This window comes from Odocoileus virginianus, chromosome 12 (genome assembly GCF_023699985.2).
Source record: "Odocoileus virginianus isolate 20LAN1187 ecotype Illinois chromosome 12, Ovbor_1.2, whole genome shotgun sequence".
NCBI classification, from domain to species: domain Eukaryota; kingdom Metazoa; phylum Chordata; class Mammalia; order Artiodactyla; family Cervidae; genus Odocoileus; species Odocoileus virginianus.
The window spans coordinates 64162943-64189510 of record NC_069685.1 but is presented as its reverse complement, the minus strand read 5'-3'; the positions used below and the strand labels follow the sequence as shown (position 1 = coordinate 64189510).

At 43.6% G+C, this 26568-nt stretch overlaps 1 protein-coding gene across 8 annotated transcripts; it reads right to left on the bottom strand.

Annotated features, from left to right (window-relative positions):
* Window positions 1-263: 263 nt before the first annotated feature.
* On the bottom strand, window positions 264-26562 carry EWSR1 (EWS RNA binding protein 1). 8 transcript variants are annotated; one of them, XM_070475520.1, is made up of 18 exons: window positions 26460-26562; window positions 22031-22067; window positions 21849-21900; window positions 20478-20604; window positions 20044-20061; window positions 16063-16249; window positions 14043-14210; window positions 11722-11933; window positions 10654-10834; window positions 7861-7898; window positions 7290-7322; window positions 6875-6993; window positions 3263-3392; window positions 2395-2517; window positions 1795-1957; window positions 1360-1457; window positions 658-910; window positions 264-477 (listed from the first exon to the last, which is right to left on the bottom strand). In XM_070475520.1, exons 1-18 carry the CDS (start codon window positions 26470-26472, stop codon window positions 438-440), a joined length of 1992 nt encoding a protein of 663 aa, XP_070331621.1. In that variant the 5' UTR covers window positions 26473-26562; the 3' UTR covers window positions 264-437. The 8 variants fall into 8 exon arrangements, with proteins under 8 accessions (XP_070331621.1, XP_070331623.1, XP_070331624.1 ...); XM_070475522.1 differs by having other exon boundaries at window positions 7861-7895; XM_070475523.1 differs by having other exon boundaries at window positions 20044-20058.
* Between the last annotated feature and the right edge of the window lie 6 nt (window positions 26563-26568).

Sequence of the window (26568 nt, the reverse complement as noted above, 5' to 3'; positions counted from 1 at the left end):
GGACACCTGAACAAGCGGAGACCTGGGCGTCGGGGGCACGTCCAAGTAGGCATGTGGTGGATGCGGAACAGAGGCGGAGAAGGGTGACTGTTTATAAACATTTGGAATTTTATTTAAAAAAAAAAAAATCACAACCATGAACATTGTTACAGTTAGAGGCCCTCTTGGTTCTCCACAATGATACTGAGCATGCTCACAAGGGGTTCCCATTGTTTAGTCTTAAACAACCATCTTTAAAATAAGGAAAAAAAAACTCAGCACACTACCATTTAACTTGTTTTAATGTTTCTTCACAAATGGTGAAAAATACTAAAGTACAGACAAGGAATAATCATAATGTTGTGGCCAACATTATAAATATGGAATTATAAATTTAAAACATTTTCTGGTTTAAAAAATAAATCTGGTAGTCAATGCAGCTCTGCGGGTCTCTGCGTCTAGTAGGGCCGGTCTCTGCGCTCCTGACGGTGCTCGCCTCTGCCCAGCAGAAGGGAAGGAAGGGGTGGTGGGTTACGACGAGGGTGGAGAGGAAGCCCGGTCCCAGCTCAGGGCGCCCTGGAACAGCCACCCGCCTCCCGCCCGGGGTGGTGAGACCCGTTCTGGGGGGAGGGGCTGCTGCCTGCCGCGCAGGCCCCCAGCTAGGTCACCCCCACGTACTTATCCATCTTTCCAGGTCCTCCTCGCCCGCCTCGCCGTCCTCCCATCTGTTCCATCAGTGGTCCAGGGGGGCCCCCAGGGCCACCTCGTCTTCCACCACCAAAGCCACCACGGTCCATGCCCCGGCCGCCGCGGAAGCCACCTCTGTCTCCACCACGGCCGCCTCTGAACATTCCACCAGGACCACCGCGGTCCATGAGGCCACCTCTTCCTCCCCGCATGCCTCCAGGGCCACCTCTGCCGCGGTCACCGCCTGAGGGGAGCGCGCAGGAGGACACTCAGTGCCAAGACAGAAGGCTGGGTGCACAGCACTTCCCTCACTGCACATCAGGTCACAGTTCAGAACTGATGCTGGGGCTGCAGGTGACCCTTTGACAAACGTTATGAAATGCTTGAGGGTCCACTTACACGTTGATTTTTCTCCCACCAAATATGAAGTTCAGGACTGCACAATCTGCGGTCCGTGGAATCCGAGGATGTGGAACCACAAACATGGAGGGAGGGCGGATGGTGAAAATTAAGGGGATTTTTTTTTAACTGCACAGAGGGTCAGTGCCCCTGTGTTGTTCAAAGGTCAAGTGCAGAACTGACCGTGCCCAGGTCAGGGCTGCGCCTGCTGACACCAACCTGACCCTGGGCAGCTGGTTACCAAGCCCACGGAGCTAACTAGAGGTTCAGTGCCAAGAAGCTGTGGGTACCTACCTGGGGGTGGGAAAGGTGGTGGGAGGAAGCCTTCAGGCTTTGGGGCCTTACACTGGTTGCACTCTGTTCTCCAGGCGAAGTTCTGGTTTCCACAGCCCCTGCATAATTACATCACCACAGAAATCACTTACTGAACAAGCCTGAGCAGAGACCACCACAAACACCGAGGCTGGGGCCAACTCCACTCGGAGGATCTGACTATACACAGGGCCAGAGTCTGATCCGGCTAAGTGTCTGGACAAGCACGTGCAGATGGGCCTGAGTCCAGTGGACTGTGTGACTGTCTCCCGAAGGCCCCCACCCCACAGCAGGGTCAGGGTCAGGCTGCCCTGGACAAAAGGGGCCCTGCAGGCCTCTCCGGGATGTGGCGGGAGAAGTACATGCGGGTTGGGGGCCCTGCAGGCCTTTCCAGGGTGGGCTGGGAGAAGTACATACGGGTTGGGGCACTGCCAGTCTCCAGCTCGGTGCTGCACATTTCCTCCTCCAGAGGGGTTCCCCCGGGAACCGCGGGGCCCTCTTGGTGGGAAGCCTCCTCTGTCTCCTCCGCGGCCTCCCATGCGCCCCATGGGTCCTCCAGGACCTCCTGGGCCCCCTGGACCTGCAGTAAGGAAACAGCAAACCTCTCTGTAGCACCAAACTTGCTACAGGATGTGAATCATGAAGGGAATTGGATCACAGCGTCACTGGCCCCTTGCCCAGTCCTACTTCGCCAGAAGCCCAAGGGCACAGCTCTGTGTCCCTGTGGTCTGTCCCTACAGCTGGAGGACAGGCCTCCTCACACATGTGAGGGACCAAAGCAGGATAAACAAATGGCAGCCCAAGGGCTGACCCCCCACCCAGCAGCATGGTTCCCAGGGCTCTCAGCCTCCCTGACCACTCAGCCCCTCCTCCTCTCTCGCTGTCAGCACTCACTACCAGTACTGATCTGACACACCTTTTCAGCATCCCTGAGGGGCCTGCCTTCACTCTAGGAACACGAGTGCACCGAGAACATTCAGAGCAGCAGAGCGGAGCCCGAGAGCTCCCGGTACATACCTCCTCGCAGCGGCGGTGGCATCCCCCTGCCCTCGCGCGGCGGCATGCCTCCTCGCATGCTGTTCATGGGCGGCTTCTTCCGAGCGAGAGAGACTTTAAGTTTGCTCCCTTGGAAGTCTTTCCCTAGAAAGAGAGAGAACACTCATTACTCCCAGTGTCCAACTCATACGCCCCCTGAGGGGATCAGGTAAGGTTACACGACTCCTTTTTCACCAACTGCACCCCGTTATAACATTCAACCATTCCCACTGCATCAGTGTCTTCCCACAATCTTCCCTAAGATTTTTACAGGCGAGGCCAGAAGAGCCTTAATAGGGTGAGAAGTAGAGCAGGAAGTGGCCGAGAGGAGACAGATCTTGCTGACACTTTCAAGTTGGTTTTGTATGAACTGAAAATCTAGGATCAACGCCAAAGTCATTATATATATAAAACCACAAATGTGTGTAGCTGAGGGGTCTGTGGGGCTTTCTGCACCTCTGACATCTGTTCTTAGAGAAGCAAGTGGATCTGAGAACAACCGAAGATAAGGGATCTCTTAACCCCAGGTCAACACCTGGCACTCGTGTGACTGAGGGGAGCAGGGCAAGCCGCTTCCTGGACGCCCCCAGCGCCCCTCCAGGAGCAGAGAGAGGGTCTCCTTGCTCTTCCGACTCTCAAGTCCTCCTTCCTGCACACCCTACAGCTACACAGAGGGACAGCCCATCTGTCCCTGATCCCTAGAACCACATTAAGAGAAAATCATTCCAACAGAAGGACATACTCGAGCAGGAGACCCTTTCCCCGCCACACTTGCTCCCAGACCCTCCGTGCGCCCCGAGGCAGCAGAGCCAGGAGGGCCGGGCACACCCCGCGGACCCAGGGCTCCTACCGTCAAACCATTCGACAGCAGTTTTGGCGGTTGGAGGGTCTTCATAAGACACTGTAGCATCGCCTTTGGGCTTTCCCGTTTCCTTGTCCAAGTAAATATGGATCATGGGTTGTCCAGTCCTCTTGTTCATCTAGGCATAAAATAGCACAATTAAGCTATGACCAGAAATATTAGTTCAGAGGAATGGTGGAATTATCGGTGACTTATTTTCAAAGTAGCTACCACAACTATGTACACGTAAATGACTTTTTCTTCCTACATGTTTTATCATAAAACCAAAATAGGCCCAAAGTTCTAAATTGGGTCCCATTTGTTCCCCAGCCTCCTCTTCCTATGGCCTACACCTGCCCCAACACCCTAAGGGCCATATCACAGGCACCCAGTGAGCAGCCACCTCTTAGGATGCAGTCAGGCCATCCATAAGACACACTGCACATAAAGTGAAATTGTCCTTCGATTGTTACATGTAATACACAGGGCTGCGAGTGTGCTGAAAGGACTCGACCACCTCAAGCTCAATCACAGCCAGTTTTCCCTCCAGAGACAGAACAGGACTAGCTTCCGAGTTCAATACCAGATGCAAACAGCTTGAGTTCAGAAGCCACACTACACGATATATAGAATATGGCTTCGTGTATTTTTTCCATTACACGTGCATATGATCAAACTCTTTAAGATACACACATTAAAAAAAAAAAGACACACACTTATGTAGCTAGTGATATGTGAAACTATATAGAGAGCTTAAATGAAGTAACTTATATACATGGACTGATACCTATGTTTTTATAAAGGGCATATAGAGACAAAGGAAATGTGACAAAATAGTGGTATGAATGATGGGTTATATAATTTTAAAATCTTTAATTTTAAAAACTTGATAGTAAACTTACTTACTTAACTAGGAATAAATCCTAATACCCAAATATATAATATACTATATAATCCACAAGCAGGAAGTTTATGATTTAAGGTTTACCAAAAGTATCTTTTTTTATATAGATGGATCAGAAAGTCGTTCCAAAACAGCCCATTAACGAAAAAAAAAAAAATCTGCAAAACTTTTACAGAGATGGGCTTTACCAAAGACCTAATAAATACACAAATACAATGTTAATAGAGGGTGGGAGGAAAGCACTCTATCATAAAAAACATCCTATTTGTGTGTGTGTGTGTGGTTTTTGGCTGCACCACAAAGCAGTTCCTCGACCAGGGATTGTTACCTCTTTCCCCTCTGCATAGAAGCATGGAGTCCCTGACCACTCGACCACCAGGGAAGTCCCCCAACTGGGGTTTTTAAGGAACTTCATAAATTGGTTCTAAAATGTATAGATAGAAGAGCAAGAAGTAAAAAGAATGAAACAAGAATCTGCCTTACTAGAGATTGAGATTTAGCACAGAGTAATTAGCAGAGCTGCTAGCATAGGATCATATAATTAACGAAAAGTATATGTGGAACCAAGAAACAGACCCAGGTATAGATGGTACTTTCTATGTGACAGCATCATATACCACCAGGGAAAAGGTAGACCTTTCAAAAGATGTAGAATAAAAGGTCTTGCAGATTAAAAGAACATGAAGACATAACCCAGTAAGGTAATGACTGAAAAAATTAAGAATTCCTATTCGCAGAAAGAAAACAAGTAAAAAAAATGTGAGCCTCAGGGAACTCCCTGGTGGTACGGAGGTTAGAACTCTGCTTTCACTGCCAAGGGCATGGGTTCAGCCCCTGGTTGGGGAAGAAGATCCTGCAAGCAGAGTGGTACGATCTCCCACCCCGCCCTTTCAAAACTGAGCCACAAACTGGAAGACTTGTATTTGCAACAAAGACAAGATTAGCATTCAGACAATATAAAGAACCACATATAAATCAACAAAGGACAGACAACCCAATGAAAAGTGCGTATAAGACACAAACAGGCATTTCAAAAAAGACAGGAGGCCATTATAACATTATTAACCATCAAGGAAAAGCAAACTACATTTCCATTTTCTTCTACCAGATTACTGGAAGTTTAAAAAAACGAACACGTGATTCCTGATGAGGCCGTGGTGGATGTGCAGTGAAAGGTCTACACTGGTCAGCCAGACGGTTACTTTGAGGTTAAACACTGTACACACTTAAGAACCAGCAGTCCTGCACCTGGGTATAGTCAGTTGTCATTATTCATGGATTCAAATATTTGTAACTCCAAAATCAACACTTGTGGCACTTTCTGTGGTTATTTGTGGCAGAGAACATAAAGTGAAAGACGTGTGGCCAGATGCACATGTTCCCACTGGAGGAAGACGATGCTCTTTCCTCCCGTTCTAGCTCTCCTGGAAACGACCAGAGGCCAGAAACTGGGAGGTCGGGGGCAGTGTTCCGTAACGAGTTTTGGCTGCGGGACTAGTTGGACAAATCTGAATACCAATGCAGGCAAGTCACACTTCTGAACCTTTTCCTTTGTAAAACGAGGAGTTGTTATCAGGATGAACTGTTCTCAGAATTTGTGATTATAATCTACATGAGCTGTGTGTACACACTTCTGGGGCGGTGGCTCGGCATTCGCTGAGAATCCAGTGTCTGTAGTGACTACAGAACTTAGCGCCACGAGTAACAAGAATCAACTATGTACACACCAGAGAAACTGGCGCCACCAGGAAACACGTGCAAGGATGTGCGCTAGAGTGTGGCTTATATACTGAACAGACAGCCTGTGTGTTAACAGAATGGATGAATAACTTGTGATATATTTATGATAGAAATACAGGATGCCCAGACATTGAGATTTTGACCTAGGGACCCTCCTCAACCCTTGTCAAAATTCCAGTTTCTCTTAGTTTTCCTCATCTAATTGGTAACCACAGTAGCTCAAACCAAACTTTTTAGCCACTCCAAGCTTCTTCAAGCTTGCCAGGCAAGCTCCTGTCTCACTATTCTGTTATTCTGAAATTATTCCCCACTTGGAGTGGCTCCGTTCCTCATCTTATCCCTTTCCTATCTTCCTTGAGAATCATGATCACTGAACACAGCACAACTATATTCCTCTTTACAACATGTTCCACGCTATACGTAAACTTTTAAGGGTTCTTATCTGTTTGTTCCCAGGGTATGTCCAGAATGGTGTTGCCTTACAGTAGTGTTTTAATATTCTTCAAAATTATGTGAAACAAATTATTATTGAGGTACATCTATAAAGAAAGGGAAGGATAAAATTCAGGATTCGCGTGGGGGGAAGGGACAAAACTAGGAAAGGAAGACACACACCAGGCACCTCCAAGGAACTCATAAAGCCCTACTGCCTGTGCTGGGGTATGGACACATAAATTTTATTTTAAAAACATTATAGTCGGTATTTCCTCCCCCCCAAAAGTTCTGTATTCTTACAATTAACTTGATAATTATAAAAGTGACCCTGAGTTATCAAATATGCTTAAACCATGTTTAGGATTTCTTTTCTGTAGAACAATATTTTTTGCTTTCTGCTTTTTGTATTTTAAGGAGCAAACCACATATGGACAGTCCAGAAGGAAAAATCAAGCCACTTCAGAAACTCTCCAAGTCAGTTCTCTTCAAAATGCCCTGTGGCTACAAGATCTCCCAGCGCACAGGATCATGTTCTTACTCACCTTAACAACTCCACACTGCTTAAAGAAGTCTACCAGATCATCGAGAGTCACACTGTCATTTAGTCCTTGCACATAAATTGCACTGTTGTCAGAGTCTTCGTCTGGGTCTACAGGTGGGCCTTCCAGAGAAAAGGAGAGGCAGTTACTATCATGTATCCATAGGGGCTGATTAACCAATGGTCACTACTCCCTGCTAGCTTTCATCACAAAGCCAAGAGAACTACCAACCTTACTAACAAGAATGAGACAGAACTTTTGGTGTCTTTTTGTTTACTCATGATAAAGGAAGCCCCAAACTGCTCTTGACAGCGAGAGTATTCCACTCATCTACCTGGCTGCTGAACTCCAACACACACACTTGCTTCTGGGCTATTCAATTACAACGCACATCATAACTCCAGGAATTCAAAATTACCTAAATCAAGATCTGGTCCTTCATCCATGGGTCCTGCCAACCAGGAAAGATCATACAAAATATTATTAGTGCACGTCTTGCAAGCTACAAACCTTACAAACACACATAGCTACCTACTATACCACCATTTCATAGGGCTTCATTAAATTCAAAACGACCCGCACTGCTAGAATGGAGCAGTGCCCCTTTAACGTATGTGACAGGTTTGCTAGGGTTTGCTTTTCCTTCGCTCAGAGTTTGCTTTTAAACCATTAACCAAATATACTCTCGGTGCTTACGTGCCAAATTAGTGTTAAATTTAAGTCAAATTTTGTTTCCTCCAAATAAACCAAATTTTAAAAATGTACTCTCCCCCATATTACAGAAGCAGTTGCTCAATACTCCACGTCACCCTTTGTTTCATAACCGTAGGTTAACCTTATTACCCCTAAGACAGTGCCGGCAGTACCCATTAGTCTCTTTTGTAGAGATCATTTTTAAACCGCTTATCAAACTAATAAAAAATTATAGTTTTCTAAAAACTGACTGTATTTTTTTTAAACACTATCCATGGTAATACTCAAAAACTTACCACCAGGCTTATTGAAGCCACCTCGCTCTCCAGCGCTGCTGGGGGGATAAACGAAGAAATGAAGGCCTTTCCCTTTAAAAGCCAGTACCGCTCTGAGCCTTGGGGGGGCTCGTGGGGAAGAAGGGCACTGGCTAAACACATCTCCAAACAATGCATCTCTCTCATCTTGTCACTATGCCTTTCTTCAGGGCAGCTTGCTCAAATTTCCTTTATATACAACCTTGCTTGTCTGATTGTACACACCAGTGTGGTTGATTCCTTTCATTTCGGGGGCTGGTATTAATAGTGCAATACTTGGCAAATTGGGGGAAAAATACATCCCAAACACCCACCCCATCAGTTGAAAAACAGGGAGAGCTTGTGTGGAGAGGAGTAGCAAGCCAGGTAACTGCTGTGATGAATCTTTTCATGTTCATAAAGGTGCACCCTCAACCTCTCCCAGGGGAGAGCCAAGTGAGGCCCTGGGCTTCTTAACAATCACAGTTTATAAAAAGCAGGAGACACCAGAGTAGAGGCCTATGACATACACCAGAGGACGCATCCAGCCGATCTTCAGCATAAAGCCATACATTTCAGGGTGCTAACGGGTTTAACAATCGCTGTGAAAGGAGAATTTACAACAAATACCAAGGCTCCACAGACTGGGGGTGCAACTTTATAGACATATCAATTGAGATTAATGACAATGGCAGTATAAAATCACTGCCTTATGTATTTTCAAACGGGAAGAATAAGAATTGGGCCTTTTAGGTTTTTTTCTTAAATAAAAGGCAGCTCCTCAGTGGGAGGCCTTGAGCTTTTCTAACCAGTATTGCACCTTTAATACCTGAATATACAATTTCAAGCTGTTGCATGCAGCTTTGCTTCCTTTTTAAAAGTACACACCATAAAATGTTCTCTCTCTTTAAACACAAAAGTTTACACTTTAATGTTACACAATTCTAGAGTATTATACCTCCTCTGGTTCATTACCAAACAACAAGTATGCAGTTACCAAAGTTACAGAAGGATTCCATTTATACAATGAATACATTTTGTTAAAAATATTCTATGTATATTTTTCCTCTCCATATGGACACCGTGTCTAGTCCCACTTTTCATTATGCTGCCGGCTGAGTACTGAGTACGGGTACTTTTTAAGTATTGAAGTGTATACAAGGCTCTCACTTTGTAACCTGTAGCATATAAATGCGACAAAGCATGTTAAAAAGTTTCCACGTTTAACAGCCAATGAAAATATCAAAATACTGAGGCAATGAAAAAGGGCATGTTAACAACATTGAGTGCCTTACCTGCAGAAGACACTGAAAACCATCACCACACCACAGTAAAGAAAAGAGGGGGGGGGAGGCTCTTGTATTGTCCCCAGAGGGTCCAACAGACTGCATCACAGTCTGCTGAGAAGCCTGTGGGGAAAGCCACGATGTTTTCTATGGCTTCAGCAGAGACTTCTCATTGAGAAAGAGGGAACACCCTCTACTAGCAAAATCTAGTAAAATTAGTAGAATTATTACTTTCGGAGAATTAAAATGAATAAACTTAAAATTGGTTTTGCAATCGAAAAATACTACGGAGTCTAGATGATTGGAGACGTGATGATAGTGATTTCAAGTGTCTACATCTATTTAAAACATCTGTAAAGAAGTGAAACCTTTATAATGGAATGACATTCTCCAAATCAGAAGATTGACTCTACTTTATACCAAATTACTCATAAATTTTTGCATATAAAATGACTTTCTTCCAATAAAGATTTCACTGAAGACTTAAGTTATGCAGAATATGCAAAACAGTATTTTAAACCAGTATTGTGCAGCAGTAAACAGATTTGTTAATATAAAATCTAAAAATCAATTATATATTTAATCTTGAAGTGCACTTCTAAAGAAATTCTGTTCAGTTTTTCCTTGAACCAACGATGGCACCAAATCCAATTTATACTTAAACTAACATTCTGCATAACTTTTTTTTTTTTTTTACTAGTTTATACAGGGACAGAACACACACAGAACTAAGCCTTCTGGATTATGTTAACCAACATTTCACCTCACCTTCATCAAAGTAGACACCAGAAAGGGAAGAGGATGTGGGAGGAGGGGGGGAGGGTGGGGTGGCAGGCTCATGTTACTCTTCTAAGCAAAGTTTTCTAAACCAGGTTGTGCCATCTATCAAAATGGCCAAACCGATTTAGACTTCTCAAAATCTCCACTGGGGAGAGTGATTCTACAATTATATACATTACTCTGCACAAAGCTACTAGACTCCTCTGTACACCAGGTGCACCTCAGGCCATAGTTCAAGGGTTATGGGACCAAGACCTTCATCATTTTTGTTCAATAGTTCCAAGTATAAACAGAAGTTGGGGACAAACATTGTGGAAAACAGCTGCATTCCTTTTCTGCAGTATATACACCAGGTATTTCAAGACAATCATTCAAAAGCAATTAGTCAAAAACCTAGGGTTGTTAGAAGGGTTGTGTGTGTTCCATCCCAAATCTATTACCCAGGAGGCTTTTGACCTCTGGAAACCATGAAGGGAACTGAAAGCTCTAGTTTCAAAACCATTCTTTGTTCTCCCCAACCCAACCAAGTAGACTGGCATTTAAAAAAGCAAACTGCCTCTAGAGATATGCCACAGAGATGGCATTTCCATGTTTGCAAGATGGCTTGGGCTCATCAGACTATCCATGGAAATGCAGAAATAAATTTCCTATGTCTTTCAGTCCCTTCTTTCCATTGAAAATCCTATGGATGAAACAAAATTAGGTAAAAGGAGAAAAGGTTTGCTCTTACCCCATTCCACCGCGTCCTCCTCCCCGCCCACCTCTGCTCATGCCTCCACGATCAAATCCCCCTCTTCCCCTGCCCCGGTTATCAGGGCCACTCATGCTCCGGTTCTCTCCGGGTCCGGAAAATCCTCCAGACTCCTGCCCATAAACACCCATGCTACTGGGGTGGTCCTGTCGGAATGAACCTGAGGAAAGAGTCACATCTGTAAGCCACGGATCAGCATTACACCACTGCTGCTGTACTTTCTCCTGGAGTCACAGAATTCTCAACTGCAAGGCACTAACCGAGGTACCATCTTCTTCACATCTGATTAAGTAGCCCTATCAGTAAGCTTTTTATAAAGTGCAACAAAAAAGGCTGAAGTAATCTCATATAGTTTGCCTAGGAAAAAACCATTCTCAAACAAAAACAGGACTGACCAACAGTTCACAGGGTCCTGTATCCCAAGATGCCTTAAAAAACTGTTCTTTAAACCACAAACACAAATGGAGTCAGGTTTCTTAGGGGTTGCTAAGGGGTAGTCTCCATCAAGAAGCACTACTCGTTGTCATAATGAGACGCACTCATGGATGCAATTTAAATTAAAAGACAACAATCCAGGCAAAGATCAAATTGTGAAAATAATTTTTTGAATTTTTGGTTACTTCTCCACATAAATAAACTGTAAGCATTCCACAAAAATTGTCTTATGAATGCAAACAAAAAAAAAATCAAAATACAGTATCTTTTTAACTATCAAAACTGCAGGGGTCTTCAATAGCTACCTGCTCACGCTCTCTTAATGAGCTCGGGTGGGCAGGCCATGAGAAAAGCTGGCTTCACTCACTGCATATAACCTCCCCAGAGAGCAGGGCTGGCAGTCTGAAACTTTTTCTCTGGTCAGTTATAACTCTCTTTTCTCCTAAGGCATACTAACAACAATTAAACTGGAGAAAAGCCAGGATTATTAGCCAGGACATGATGCCCTCAAGATGCATCCTGGAGCTCAAAAGACACAGCGGTAGAGTGTCTCCCCATCTCAGAAACTCCAAACACAGCATCCTCATCTGGGCTTCCCTCCTGGCAACTCACTCTGCTGCCCGTAGCTGCCGCTCTGCTGGCTGTACTGGCTCGGAGCCTGGCTGTAGGACCCGGTCTGCGGCGGGTAGCTGGTGGGCGGCTGCTGCCCGTAGCTGCTCTGCTGGCCGTAGCCACTCTGCTGCCCGTAGCTGCTCGGCTGCCCATAGGTGTTCTGCTGGGAGTAACTGCTCTGATCGTAACTAGTCGGCTGTGTAGAGGAATAGCTGAGAAAAACACAAAACAAAACAGCTAGTGAGGAGAGGCTTGTTATTTTAGGTCCCCTAAATATAAGCGACATTCCCAGCATGTGACATAGAAACCCTTAAAAATGCAGTTACTCTTTACATATTAACATGCTGAACTCCAAATGAGCAAAGTATTTTTGTATTTAGAATCAAGCTCTGAATAGGAGGGGGTATTATACAAACACACACACACACACACAAAACGAACCCATCTATAAAATGTACAACCTTAATTAAGAGTTTCCCCCTTTACCACCCCCACCTTTATTAAAACAGGGCTTCCCAGGTGGGGCAGTAGTGGAGGGTTAGTAGGCTCCAACCTGCCCATTCAGGAGACACAAGTTCAATCCCTGGGTCAGGAGGATCCCCTGCAGAAGAAATGGCAATCCACTCTAGCATTCTTGCCTGGGAAATCCTACGGACAGAGGAGTCTGGCAGGCTGTAGTCCATGGGGTCACAAAGAGTCAGACACGACTGAGCACACACAAGCAGGCACACGTGCTCATTAGAACAACAGCTATTCTCAACCAAACTCGAGGCACGTTTGGGAGCCTAGGTGCTTCCTGTATTGAAGGAAGACTGTGCTCCCAGGGAAGGCTGACCCAGGAAAAGGCACTGAGAAGAAAAGTGAGGCAGCTAAGTATGGTGTCCAGTTCCAAGGCTGCCTACAATAGTTCTCTTGAGTGATGACTTGTTTTCTGAAGGTACAAGGCCACTTGATGTGTGTTTGTGTGGCCACTTTTCTCTTGAGGGTAAGTTTCAAGTTGCTTTAGTGTATAGTTCTAAAACTTCCAGACATGCCTGATCGTCTATGAATGTGGGCATTAATAAGGAAAAGCTGGACAAGGAAACATGAGAATCAAGACACTATATGAAAAATGAGTATCAGACTGATATTCACCTTCATATACGTCAACTAAAGGGCAGGGAAACTAATCAAAGATACTTTTACACAGAAATAAAGCTTGAAAGATTAAACTTTAGATGAACCATGATAATGAAAAACAAGACAACACATAGTACGATTTCAATTCTAACTACAATAATTTTAAGTATCTGCACCTCCCTCACCACAGCTGTAAGACGTCAGTCACTCAGTCCTGTCCGACTCTCTGCAACCCCATGGACTGTGGCCCACCAGGCTCCTCTGTCCATGGGATTCTCCAGGCAAGAGTACTGGAGTAGGCTGCCATTCCCTTCTTCAGGGGGTCTTTCACACCCAGAGAGCAAACCTGGGCCTCCCGCACAGCAGGCATGTTTTTACCGCTTGAGCCACCAGAGAGCCCCTGGAAAGCCTGAGGACTCAGAAGCCTCTCCTCGCACCGAGTGCACCTATCCGCCTTGCCAGATTAAGCGCTTTCAGCGGGACAGGTGTGGGTGGGCCCTCGGGAGGACCGGCTCAGACCCTGCCCACTGCTGCTCCAAGCTGTACGGAGACACTTACCAGTCCGCTGTGCTTGCTTACACATAAGCCAATGAAATGAATACAAAGAGGGGAAATGTTAATTCTATCAAAACCAAGTTAACACTTGAGGACAGAATTCAGACAGTTAATTTGAAAACTTGCATCAAAAAAATAAATCTGAGACAACTTGTGGCTCTTCCTCTAAAGAAACCAAAACTGGACACTGTAGTTGCTGGTGTGGCTAATTCAGACAAAATGCAGAACAATAAACTCTTAAGTCAAAAAGAAAGGCCTTGGCTTAAGACTGGTGCAAGAATGGACCTTTAAGTTAAACATAGAATGATTAAGGTAAACTTTCTTTTTGAAAAAATAATGCCCTGCAACTTGACCCATCTCAACTGCACCTGGAAAATGTGACTTCCATGGTTCTGTTTACCTGCTTTCATGCCACTGTTTCTTATCTGAATAAATTTTTTAAAAAAAGTGGCAAAAATGTACTGATATTTAGAAGTGTTTTTGACTGAGGTGTTAATGTAGAATATACAGTCAGGCTTATCCCTGGGAGAGTCAGGTAACACAGTTCACCTGAGGAAGCAAAAGCAAGCTGGGCAACAGCCTGAAAAAAATCTGCTGTATTATCCCACCAGCTCACTGGCCACAAGAACAAGCAAGAGAAGACTGACCTGGTAGGAGGGTAGGACGGTGGTGCCGAGACTGGCTGCATGGGGTAGCTCCCAGGTACCTGGGGATAACTGTAGTTACTCTGTCCATATCCTAGGCTGGGCTGGTTGTAACCCCCTGTGCTAGATTGAGGTTGACTAGTCTCAGCGGGTTTGTTACCATCCTGCGGTCTAAAAGGAGAAATAAAAAAGTGAGACTTCTTTTCTCTCAACACCAAACTCTTGAGTAAGAACTCTATAATCTATGAGCAATAAGCAATGTTAGGATTGAGCCTGGAAATAATAAGTAGAATTGCAAAGTGAACTCCATGAAAACCCAATGTTGGTCCATGGTCTCTGCTGGAAGAGAACACTAAAGATGGAAGAGTCTTAATCACGTCCACGGAAGAGACATCAACACGCTCCTTTCCATTCATGTCATCAGCTATAGAAGCAATTATAATACTCTGTGCTGCCCATTTAACAGACCTGGGATGGGAGGTGGTTTGTTCAGGAAGAAAATGCCTTTTCTCAACAAGGACTATTAAAGAGAAATAAGAAACTTTTAACAATAATGCAAATTCTGGGTTAAAGTAACATTTACGTAAGTCTATGGCATCCTCTCATGCTCAAGGTGAACTGGGAAATACCCTTGTGAAGTGATGAAAACCAATCTTAATCCCAAGGGGAAAAAAACCAAAGAGCTTCTATTACCGCTTAACCCCAAAGTCTGTAACAGGGCTGTAGCAGAGTTGAATGCATGCTATGTTAAGCAAAACCCAAGAATCAGCAGGCAGACCAGGGAGGATGTAGAAGTACTGCTTTCTCCAAAGAGCTGCTCAACAGTTCACAAGCCCCCTCTCTCTAAGGGAAAAGTGAGTAGCTATCACTGCTCAGGAGACAGATTACTGTTATAAAGTGTGAGGGATTGAAAAATTAAGAAACCAAAAAAGATGACTTATTCAAAGACTAACATATACCTGCCCCCACCCTGTGCCCACCATGGACTGCATACACTGTTGCAATGGAGCATCAAATGGGACCTCAAACACCTGAGAACATTCTAATTCAACTGAATTGGGACCCCAGAGGAACCTGCTTAACACTAACCACTGATGACTGTCTAAAAGATGTAAACTATTAAGTAGCTTTGGTTACTCACTGTGCATTTCAGAAGTACTCTCATGAGTGTCTGCCAGAGCTAATTTCTTACCTCTACAACAGACAAAAAGTCTAGATTTCAAGCTGATCTCGTGTTTACTCCCTAAAGTCTTCTTTCAAACTAGAATTCAATGTTCCTTCAAGGCTGTGTGCGGAAGCCACCTCAGTGCACCGTCTGAGCAGAGGCCTGAAGCCTCCTGCTCAGTGATGATTAATTGTTTACCTGCTCATCAGTCATGGAGTACCAACTGTTTGCCCAGATATTCACCCTACAGCAGGGCACCCAGTGAAGAACTCATACTTGCCTATGGTACTTAGATTACCAAGCCAGTACACAATACAGAAAATCACATCATCACTGTCTGACTTCTGGATATGGATATAGCCTTTACTGACAACTGAATCACGTGACTGTTCCTTGAAATACATAATTCTACGACCGACCTACCCCCAACTGAGAACTACAGTGTTTTTCCCAAAGAGAGAGTTTATTACCCATTTACAGGGTCAATAAAACCAAAGGTAAAAGCATCAAACTATAAGTCCATCAGTTGTTCTGTTGTGAGGAAACCACACTCTATTTTCATCTGGGTTTAGCAAAGTAAATACAATACCACCTTGTATCAAAATGCCCATTCTACTGAAACCAAACAACCTACTCAGTGACACTCCTTATTCTGGCCCCTGGATGGCACCACTTATCTACTTAATGATGAGTAACATTTCTGGTGTGACTGTACTGGGTGAAGAACAGTTAACACCCAAGTAGATCTGAGTAAGCTTTACAAAGGAACCAAGTCAAGGATTCTCTTAAGTGGGCGGGTTTGCCCTCTTTTCTGAAAGCCCAAGGCTGCAGCGTTAGAAGTAGGTGAGGGGGCCTTACCTCGCAGGCGCAGTGGCTGCTGGCTGCTGTCCATAAGCTGGGTAAGCAGGCTGAGTGCCATATGCAGACTGAGCTGCATAGGAGGCCTGGGTGGTGGTAACCGTAGCAGTGGTGGCATCATAAGCACCAGTGCCATACCCCTGGACAGGCTGACTGTATGCCTGGGGGGCAGTTGGAGTAGAATATCCTAGAACAAAGGAGAACTACGTCAGATTTCTGGCTCCTCAGAGATGTGCCTGAACACTCATTAATAGAACAAATTATAAATCACTTTCAAACATTATATATTTGGCCCCTTTAAATAATCTCCCCTTCAGTAAAAGTAGCAACAAACCAATATTTAAAGCCTAAGTTCTCTGAAAAAACTCAGTTTTCAGCAAAGCACTGTCTCTTTTGCTCTAAACCACACCAAACAGAAACGAAGAGAGTAGGCCACAGAAAATGCTGATATAGAAAAAAGGGCTCCCTTTACCCCTACCTTGAAGGGATTCAATAGGGGACATGAATTCTACACTGGCTTTGCAAGCAGGCCTTCTTTAACAAGTTTTTCAACTAACTACTTAAGTATACCCCAAATCTCTACAAACAGGAATAAAATGCCCCAGAAAGGGAGGTAAAAGACACAGAATGTTGAAGTAGCTGCAAAATAAGGATCCAGGTACAAGTTTAGCATTAAAACATATCATTTGGAATTATTTGCTTTCAGCTCCAAGCATCATGTGCAATTCAAGTTTAAGGAAACTGGAAATTTTGGAGAAGATGTGTTTAATTTTCAGTGAGATATTAACAACTGATTAAACACTCTTTAAGAACCACTAATTTTGCTTCAGGTAACAAACTACTAAGAAAATGCCAGTTACCAGCATTACATTAGTAATAAAGACATACTACAAATTATATTTGCTTATGTATGTATGACCAATAAAGGTTTTCCTCTTTAACTTTTTTGATAAATTACCTTAAACTTAATACTCCCAAAATACACACTGGAAGTTAATGTTAAATTTCACATAAACCATTTGAGATTCTAGTAGTCATCAAGTTATCCACCCCATTTCTCTCTTATTTACCTACCATGAGCAAATGAGTACTTCTCCTGCTAAGCAATACTGGAGGTGGACTTTGTAGCCCCCTGCTATTTACCTAACCAAGTGTCACACACCTGTCCCTGTGGGTGTGCAAAGACCAAGCGAGGGTCTCTCCCCAGTTCCTGCCTTCCCACACCAGATGGGACCCACACCCTTCTTTCCCTTTTCACCACACTGTGCAGCCTGCAGGATCCTGAGTTCCCCAACCAGAGAGGGAACCCAAGGCCTGGGAGTGAGAGCCCCGAGTCCTAACCACTGGACCACCAGGGAATTCCTGGGGTCCATGCCCTTCCCTCTGGAATTTGGGCTTGGAACATGACAACCACCGAACCTGCAGTTCCTAACTTGAGTCCCTTTCCTAGAAGAGGTGTCATAACCTTTCCTGGTGCTTGACTTTCCTTCTTCCTATTCAACAAGCAGTCAGAGTCAAGTCTAGTAGTCAGCATTTATGTCCATCAAAGAAAAATCCAAATCTCAGTAAAGCAAAAAAAGTTTCAGTACTCATAACAAACTTCAGTTAGAACAGTGTCCTCACTCTACACAGAACTTACTAGCCAAAAAAAACCAAAATCAACTTCCCTCTGTGTAATGTAAAATGTCACCAATCTGTAGCACAGAATACTTTCTTCTCCACTTCAAACATTTCAGGGCAATTCTGAAATTAATTATACACAAAAACAGTAACTGCCTTCTCAAATATGTTGGGTTGAAATGTATATGAAAGCACACTTCACAAAACAGGAGTCCCAAGCACTGGAAGTTTTTTCAGTTGGCATGTTATTCATCTGAACTGTTTATTTAAAAGTTCTTTGCAGAATCCTAATGTCAACCATATAAAGCACTCATTTATTTAAATTTAACTGGAATCTAATTCCACCTACCCTAGTACTCCTACACAGATTTTTCCCCTCTCCATGACAAGCCATTTATAAGATTTGTAAGGACAACAATTAAAAAACAACAAAAAATCGATAAGGGCAATAATTCATGTCATTAAAAACATCCAGCAACAGACCCGTGTAATGCTGAAAATTACAGTAATAGACACCAGATTAATAATCTTTTAATTAATCTGTAATACCCACACAAGCAGCCAAGCAAAATGAGCAAAAATTAATAGAACAAAATGACAATAAAAATGACCAATATCAAAAAGACAACATATTTACCAGGTGGTGATGAATTTAAGAAAAAAGAGTAAGAAACATCACACAAACCACCAGAATTTTTGTTCAACTTCAACAATACAATCTAAAGTCTAATATTTCCATTCCAATTAATAAGCCGAGATTTATATAGCCCCTCCTCACAAAGGTTTATTTTAAAATATTCTAGAAGAGTCTTTATATATATATTCCTTCCAGTAATTATCCAATGACTTTTATGTGTTAAGGCAGAATGAGGTATGGGAAAAAGTACTCAGTGTGCTTGAACATACCTATAGTTCCTACACTCCAAAAGTGTATGGGAGAATTAGGGGAGATATGAAAGGTCTTCTATAAACTACAAAGTGAATACATAGCTCTACAGAACCTAAAAACTGTTATTTCCTGCAAATGACTTGATCATGTTCTTATAAAATGATTCAGAGACTCCAAAGGCTGCATTATTTAACTTCAAATGACACTCGCTTTTAAAATGAGTTAAAGGTAGTTAAAAACATCTAGTTGTGAAAAATCAGTCATGGGGATGTGAAGTGCAGTATAGTGACCATAGCTGACAATACTGTATTGTATACTTAGAAGTTGTGGAGAGAAGATCTTAAAAGTTCTCATCAAAAGGATGATGTCGGGCAGGGGCGGGTGGAGGAGGATGTGTGGCAATTCACACTAACTAGACTGGTGGTGATCAATTCACAATTCTCACAAACACTGAGTCATTTTGTTGTACACTTGAAAATAACATCATACATGTCAATTACATCTCATTAAAAACATAATAACTTGAATATGTAAAGTTCATCTCACAACTTCAAAATTCTGTGTTAAAAATACAAACTGCAAAATTTCAGTTCCAGCTTTTTCTACAGTTGCCAACTAACACCCACAGAAAGTTTAAACGCTTCCCATCCTATTCAATGATATGCATTATGCATTAGGTAGACTAGGAAATACTTCCCATCAAATCCACGACATGGTCACACAATGAAATAAATTGTAGGTGAGTTTCTCCCTACCAGCTCTGGTAGACCATATGTAACTTGGGGACTGGAGATAGTTTGAAAAGTAATATTCTCTTACAATAATAATGACAGGAGTGGGTGGGTGGGGAAAAGGTAGGGATCCTGAAATGTTACACAGTATTAAACATAAAAAAGTTATTGTACAATTTTCACACACTCCACCTTCAACCCCAGTATTAGGATATAGTTTATTCTAATTCTTAAAATAGTTCATTTTTTATTTTTTGCTCCCTGGAATGCTGTTACATATATATTTAAAACATACTATGGATTAAAATAATATCATTAATACTTAAAAGGAAAATAAAATGTGTCTGGACTGGAAACCAACCAACAGACAAACATAATACATGCAGGATGGCAATCTGTTCCTCTAAATAAATCTAATCATGCAACCTATCCTTGAGGGAACAGGGGGAAATCAGCTGGGAAGTAGTCATCTGAAATACCTCTAAGAAGGTGAACAACTATTATTAAGGCTTGACACAAAATAATATAAAATAAAACAAAGCAAGATCTTTCCCAAAAATCACATAAAGAAAAAGGACATGGATCTGCAAATGGCACCTGAAGCAATTTTCCAGTAGCACCTTGTGTGTGATGTTAAAAAGTTTGAGGGTTAAACAAATGAAAACACCTAAAGGGTTAACATTACAGGGTTAGACAAGATGGAAAGCATTTCCCATGCAAGAATGAGCAGGATAGTCAAACCTGTACTGGTCCCTTCTACTGTGGAAAGCACAAAACAAAAAGTAGAGGGCACACTATCAGATGAAGCAAACAGATCTGAAAATCAGTTTGATTTTTAAGCAGCTCGGTTTAAGAAGGCTCATTCTTACCCAGTATTAGCATTAGCACAATCTTTTATATATTCTCCATTTTGTCGTGAGATTATTTAATACACTGTATAAGACAGATGAAAGAAAAAGTTCTTTTTTCCTTTGGAATTTACCCCACCCACATTCTATTAGAGATCCTTCAAGGAGAATGTAAGGAAAAGGAAAAACAGAAACCCAGCTCCTCCTAAGAATAAAGAATTCCCAGACACCAAGGTATCAACTAGAATATATACCCAAGAGCACAACTAACAAGTTCCTTAGCAAACACCCTAGCTAACATGACCCCAAAGTCTCCCAGGGTCTTACCAGTGGGAGGCTGTCCATAAGAAGTTGCATAGGCGGTCTGCCCATAGGTTGCAGTGGTCTGAGCCTGGGTATAGCTGACATCAGTGGGCTGTCCATAGGTTCCATAACTTTGCTGCCCATATGCCTGCTCCAAGAAAAAGAATTCAAGAACTTCATATATGAATCTAGCATTTTAGTAATAAAATAGACTAACTTATTTCTAAGTTCCTAAATTGGAAGGCCAAAGTAGAAAAATATGCTAATAAAAAGATGAAAAAAAAAAAGAGAGAGACCACAATATCACAAACATTTGTTTCCCCTTATCTAATCCACTTGCGTTTTCATAAACTACAAAAAAGTTCCTGAGATAAATAGGTAAAAATCTCAATTTAATGATACAAGAAATTAACAAGATGCTCTCAAATGATGCACAATGAAGGAAAAGATATATAATTACTAGTAACCAGTGTAGCAGTTTTAGCAAACAGAAACAAATGCTAGAAAAACAAAATGAAAAGAGAAAATGAAAATGGGGCTAAAACCTGTCAGACAGTTTTGAAAACTGGATTTTCAGTATGGGACAAAGAGTTACAAATTATTACACCACTTCAAAGAAAATAAGGAATACTACACATCTCCTTTAGATTAGTAAAGCATGAGTACTGAATTTGAACTTGGACATCAGTAATACTGAAAACCTGGCAAGGTATGAGTTGTTCCTTCAGATATCAGTAAGATCACATTCTAGATTTGAACGGCCAGTTATGTAAGATCTGCCAGAGACATCACATTCTGCCTGTCCTAGAATCTTTCCACAACAGAGCTATTAGTATTCTTTTATGTCACAGAGCATTTCAGAATTTGAGGTGATCTTGAGAACACTAGGTGGTTCATTTCTAGTATCTTTTGGCCTAGATTTTATAACAGGCTCATGTACTAAAAAGAGCCCAGAAGCCCTATAGTTAGGCAGCCTTAAGAGCTGACCCATCACTTACTGTGCAACCACTGGCGAATGGTGTAATATCTATGCACTGCAATTTTTCATCTGCAAAATGCCATATTATCACGTTCCTCTGCAAAACTGCTGTATGATTAAGTTAAATAAACTTAAACACAAAATATGTAGAAGAAACAAGCATGGAGCAAAACATCTAACTTGAGAAATAACACTAGAAAGGAAAGGAGAACTAGCAACTCCCAGTCTGAGGACAGTTTCATTACAATGGCCCTCCCACTGTGAAAGTTTAAATATCTGTGCGTTTTATGATTTCAAACACATTATACTTTTCCATTACCTAATTTTTGAAAAAGACTCATGCTAGCTATTTTTTAATGGCTGATGGCAATAGTTTACTTGGGGACGCAGCAACATGTAATTATCTTAAAAATTACCTGGGTAGTCTGTGCATATCCTTGAGTGGGCTGGGCAGTGTAAGCACTGTAGCTGTAAAAGAAATTAAATGCAAGAACTGAATACAGAACATCCAAATTCCATTACTAAATTCTCTACAGTTAGAGGAGGCTCTGTACTCTAAAAAAGCAACCCAAAGGACACTTGTAAAAATCTGACTTACCCCTGCTGGGCTGCAGCTTGGCTGTATGTACTATAATCTAGAGAAAACAAGAAGACAAAATAGTGTGAAGCCAGAATTTACAAGGAGAAAAGAAAAAGGAGGGAAGGAATTCAGGCAGCAGGAAGATGAATTTTTAAACACCGTACTGAGAGGACCTACAGGACAACACAGGTCCAAACGAGTCTCTCTTTTTTTCCCCTCCCCAAATGAGTATCTCTTATCTCTCAACACCAAACCGAAAAATAAGTCTAAGCCAGTTAAATTCAGAAAATTTGAACAGTGCTAGCTAATGAGGTCAAGATCAGCTGATTTGGCAAAGATACTTTGCATGTTCCCATGACTACAAAGCCTCCCTTAACCACTGGCTGTCATTTCAAATACATGGTCCTCATCCTAAAAGTAACAGGAGACAAGATAAATGCAACAGGATCCAAAATTTTACCCTCAGGAGGCATGCAACAATATAACAATGTTTAATACTGGAATGGTTACATCAGTAGCTACATCTCCTCAAAACCTACTTCAAAAACAAAAACCAAACAAAACACTCCCTCACTCACACAAGTTAGACCACCCATAAAGGCTGAACAGAAGTGGCAGAGAATGAGACAAGGTATCCTGCAAACCAGGGTTATAGAGGGCTTGCTGACCCTAATGAGGGGTCACATCTATAATTTAAAAACTACCCGTTACAAATCCCACTGAAGTAGTTAAGGCAGACTCGTAATTAGCAGAGGAGAAAGCATTTACTGTTTTGCCTTTATAGTTTGGTTCTAGGTAAAACCATCTTTTAAAACTCAAGTGATTTCACCTTAAAAAACACACACTATTTTTCTTCCCCTGTCCTAAGTAAACCTTCCTACAATTTTTCCTCTCATAAGAAATTTGCAAGGACTTCCCTGGTGGTCCAATGGTCAGGAATCTGCCTTCTGGAGCACAGGACATGGGTTCGATCCCTGGTCTGGGAACTAAGATCCCACATGCACAGGGTGGCTAAGCCTGTGCACCACATCCAGAGAGAAGTTTGCATTCCACTCTGAAGATTCAATGTGCCGCAACTAAGACCCAGCACAGCCAAATAAATAAAATACTCTTTTTCTAGAAAAAAAAAAAAAGAAAAGAAATTTACAAATGCACAAAAAGGGACTTAAAAGGAAAAAACAAACCCCTCTGGTCCACTGAGGTGTCTAAAAATAGTGAAAATAGAAAATAAAATTGTTAAGAAGCTTTCATGGCACAACTGGAGTAAACATTCATATATACTTTTAGAAAACCCTGCCCAATTCTCTGCTCTCCCTAAGAAACTACTATCTTTTTCTATTAATATGTCAGAAGACAATACGGCCATTAAGGCAGACCAAAGGGTCCTTTCTTTCCAATCAGCAAGTAGTGCCTTATCTGAAAGCAAGAGCTAACAGCTCTTCACAGAGGGGGTTTCTAACCTCACTCCAACAGAAGCCTGCTTCACAGTTCACCTGGCCTGCCCCCAGAGCAATCTGCTGAACCCATCTCTTTAACTTGGCTCATTTTTCACCTCTACACATAACTTGTCCACTTTCCTTCCTCTACACCCTTAACTCAGAACCCTGAATCGTCCACATTATCAAATCAACCACCAAAGGCTATGTATAATGAGCAAATCCATTTGTTCAAGACAATTTGTATGCGACATATAAAAAGAAATGCAAATCACTTTCACGTTTTAGTTAAAAAAAAAACATATCAATAAAACACCAAAAATCAAATATTTCAACCTACATTTCTGCTGAGGTTTCTGTGTGAGGAATGGCTCTATATCACTGACATGTAAGTTCAATGTTTGCAGGAGAACTTTTACACAAGTTATGCAAAACATAAAACTGGCAAAGCTGACATGGAACAAGGAATGATCTCAGATCAATGGGAAACCAGCTGATTTAGCCCCACACTGCTGGGCTGAGGGAGGTAGTAAATGTGTTTCCTGAGAACTTATGTTATCTTCCTACAGCATACAAACATTTATATGGCCTCAAAAATCTACAGTTACACACTGGTCAGATTATTTAGTAGTTGTCTTTTTTTTTTTTTAATAACTCCCAAACGTGTAGCTGAAGACTACACTAAAACAGAGGACAAGCTGAGGAGAACGGGGGCTATGGGGGTGGGGGGGAGGGCTCCAGAGTGCTATGTCAGGTCGCTTCAGTCGTGTCAGACTCTCTGCGCCCCTTTGGACTGCAGCCCACCAGGCTCCTCTGTCCATGGGATTCTCCAGGCAAGATTACTGCAGCGGGTTGCCACGTCCTCCTCCTGGGGATATTCCCAACCCAGAGTGCTAGCAATATTCTATTTCTTGGTCTGAATGGTGGTTACTTGGAAGTTTCTTTGCTGAAGTGGACATATACTTTAATTACTTTTCTAAATATGCCAAATAAGGAGGAAGAAAAACTGAGACTATTGCCCAATGTGGTGGCTTTTAGATACTTCAGGCAGTCACGATTCAAACTGTGGAGAGTTAGAGCTTCAGACTACATCATAAGTTAAAGTCACTTTGGGACAACTCCGTGAAAGCAAAAATGCTTTGCTGTAACATCAGAAACTAAGGGCTCAAAAAGCTCTTCAAAGGTCTACCCTAACCCCATCATCTTGAAGGACAGGACACTGAAGTCCAGGTAAGTTAAGGATTCCCTCAAAGGTCCCCCGGTCAGACCTACTGCCGTGTCTACATAAAAAACAATTGTAATTCTAATACAGTATGCGGTGGTTACCAGTAAACAGAGCTTGAGCAAAGGAGAACGAAAAATTGGCATGTCCACACACACACACTTAAATACACACACATATGTACTCCCCGAACTTTCCAGGGGAAGGGAGAGCAGCACTCCCCCTTACAGAATCCTAATACTGCAGGGAAGAGGGAGGAGGACAGGGCTCTGAGGAAACCATTCCCCACCAGGAGGTGTCTTGGACTGTGCTTGTTTCAGAGTCCTTTCTTCCAGGGGCACTCTGTACCCTGGCACTAACAGCCAGCATCCACTACCTGCTTGTTTACAGACCACAAAGCTGGGGAGAGTTCTTAAGACTGCCCTGCCTTTGCTGGATTCTGGACCCTTTTCGAATTAAAACTCGGAAGGACCCAAAGCTTTTTCCATCTTCCCTCTACTCTAACCGCCTCCAAGGCCTGGAGTCAGGCTGCCTAAGATTTTGCCCCAGAGGCAAAAATCGCCCCACCCGACCCACAACCGCAGTTAGTGCACGGATTGCAAACTGCAGGTCTCGTTTAGGCTACTCTCTTACACACCCCGGGGCAGTAAAGGACCACCCCACACACCATGTTCCAGATCCCACCCCGGGCTTTCTTTCAAAGTCCAGTCCGCGCCTCCTTCCGCTCTCTTCTGTCAGACCACGAAATAAACAAGCCTCTCTCGGCTTAACCTAAGCGAATAAACGTGCGAGACGATTACTTAAGCATAATTCAAACGCCGACCGTGGCCTTTTGTTTCTCCTAAATCAAAAAGGCCAAGAAATGTCTTTCGGTGGGGGATTCCTGGCCTCGCGAACCGGGTTGGCCTCATTATACAACAGGCCTCCCTCCGCGTTTGATGAAAAATGGCCCTGGGAAGCCGCTTAATTGCTTTTTGTGGCGAAAGAAGGACTAATAATGGTTTAAAAAAAAAAAAAAAAACTTTAAGCAGCAGCGACTGGGTAGTTGCAAAGCGGCGCGTGGGGCGGGGGCGCTCCGTTTAAAGCCCAGTTGGGTAGAAGTTCGGCTTGGGGGCTGGAACCCGCGGAAGGGGGCAATTCGGCGGCCCTGGACTTGCAAGCCGACCCGGCTTTAAGGATGACGGGGCTCCGGCTCACAGGTCGGCGCCCCTCGGCTCACAAGTCCGCGAAGCCTTTTTTTGTTTGCTTTTTTTTTTTTACCCCCCGGGCTTCTCGATGAGGCAGAGTCGGCCTCGGGCCTAGGCTGCCGCCCTGGAAATTGAGTTGTGGTGGGGAGAGCCAAAGAGACAGCGGGCCTGCCGCTTCTCGAGCCGCCGCCCGCCCCCGCCTCCAGTTTCGGGGTGCCGGGCCCGAGGCCTGGCCGAACCCTCCCCCCCACTGCACGCGGGGCCCCGAGGCCTCAGGCCCCGCCCACGTGGCGAGCGGCCTGGATCTCGGGGCCCGACCGCCGCCACACAATGGAGGCCAAGGCAGGCCCCCGCGCGCCCCCGCCGCCTCCAGCCCCCCGCGTGCCGGGGGCGCCGGATGGTTCCAGAGCCGGCCTGCCCGGTGGGGGGAGGGGAAAGAGCGGAGGGGGACGCCGGCCATCGAGCTTCTCAGACCGCGGCGGGTACCTCACACCCTTCCCGGGAAAGCCCACTCAGTCGTCCCTGCCATCCTCAAAGACGAGCGACCCCCAATCTGGGCGTCCCTGCCGTCGCCGGCGCGACCACAGTCCCACCACACTCACCCGTGGACGCCATTTTCTCTCCTTCCTTCTCGTTCTCTCAACGTCCGTCTCCCTCTCGCAGTTCCTCTAGACGCCGCACTGCGCAGGCGCGAGACCCGCAACCTCGGGC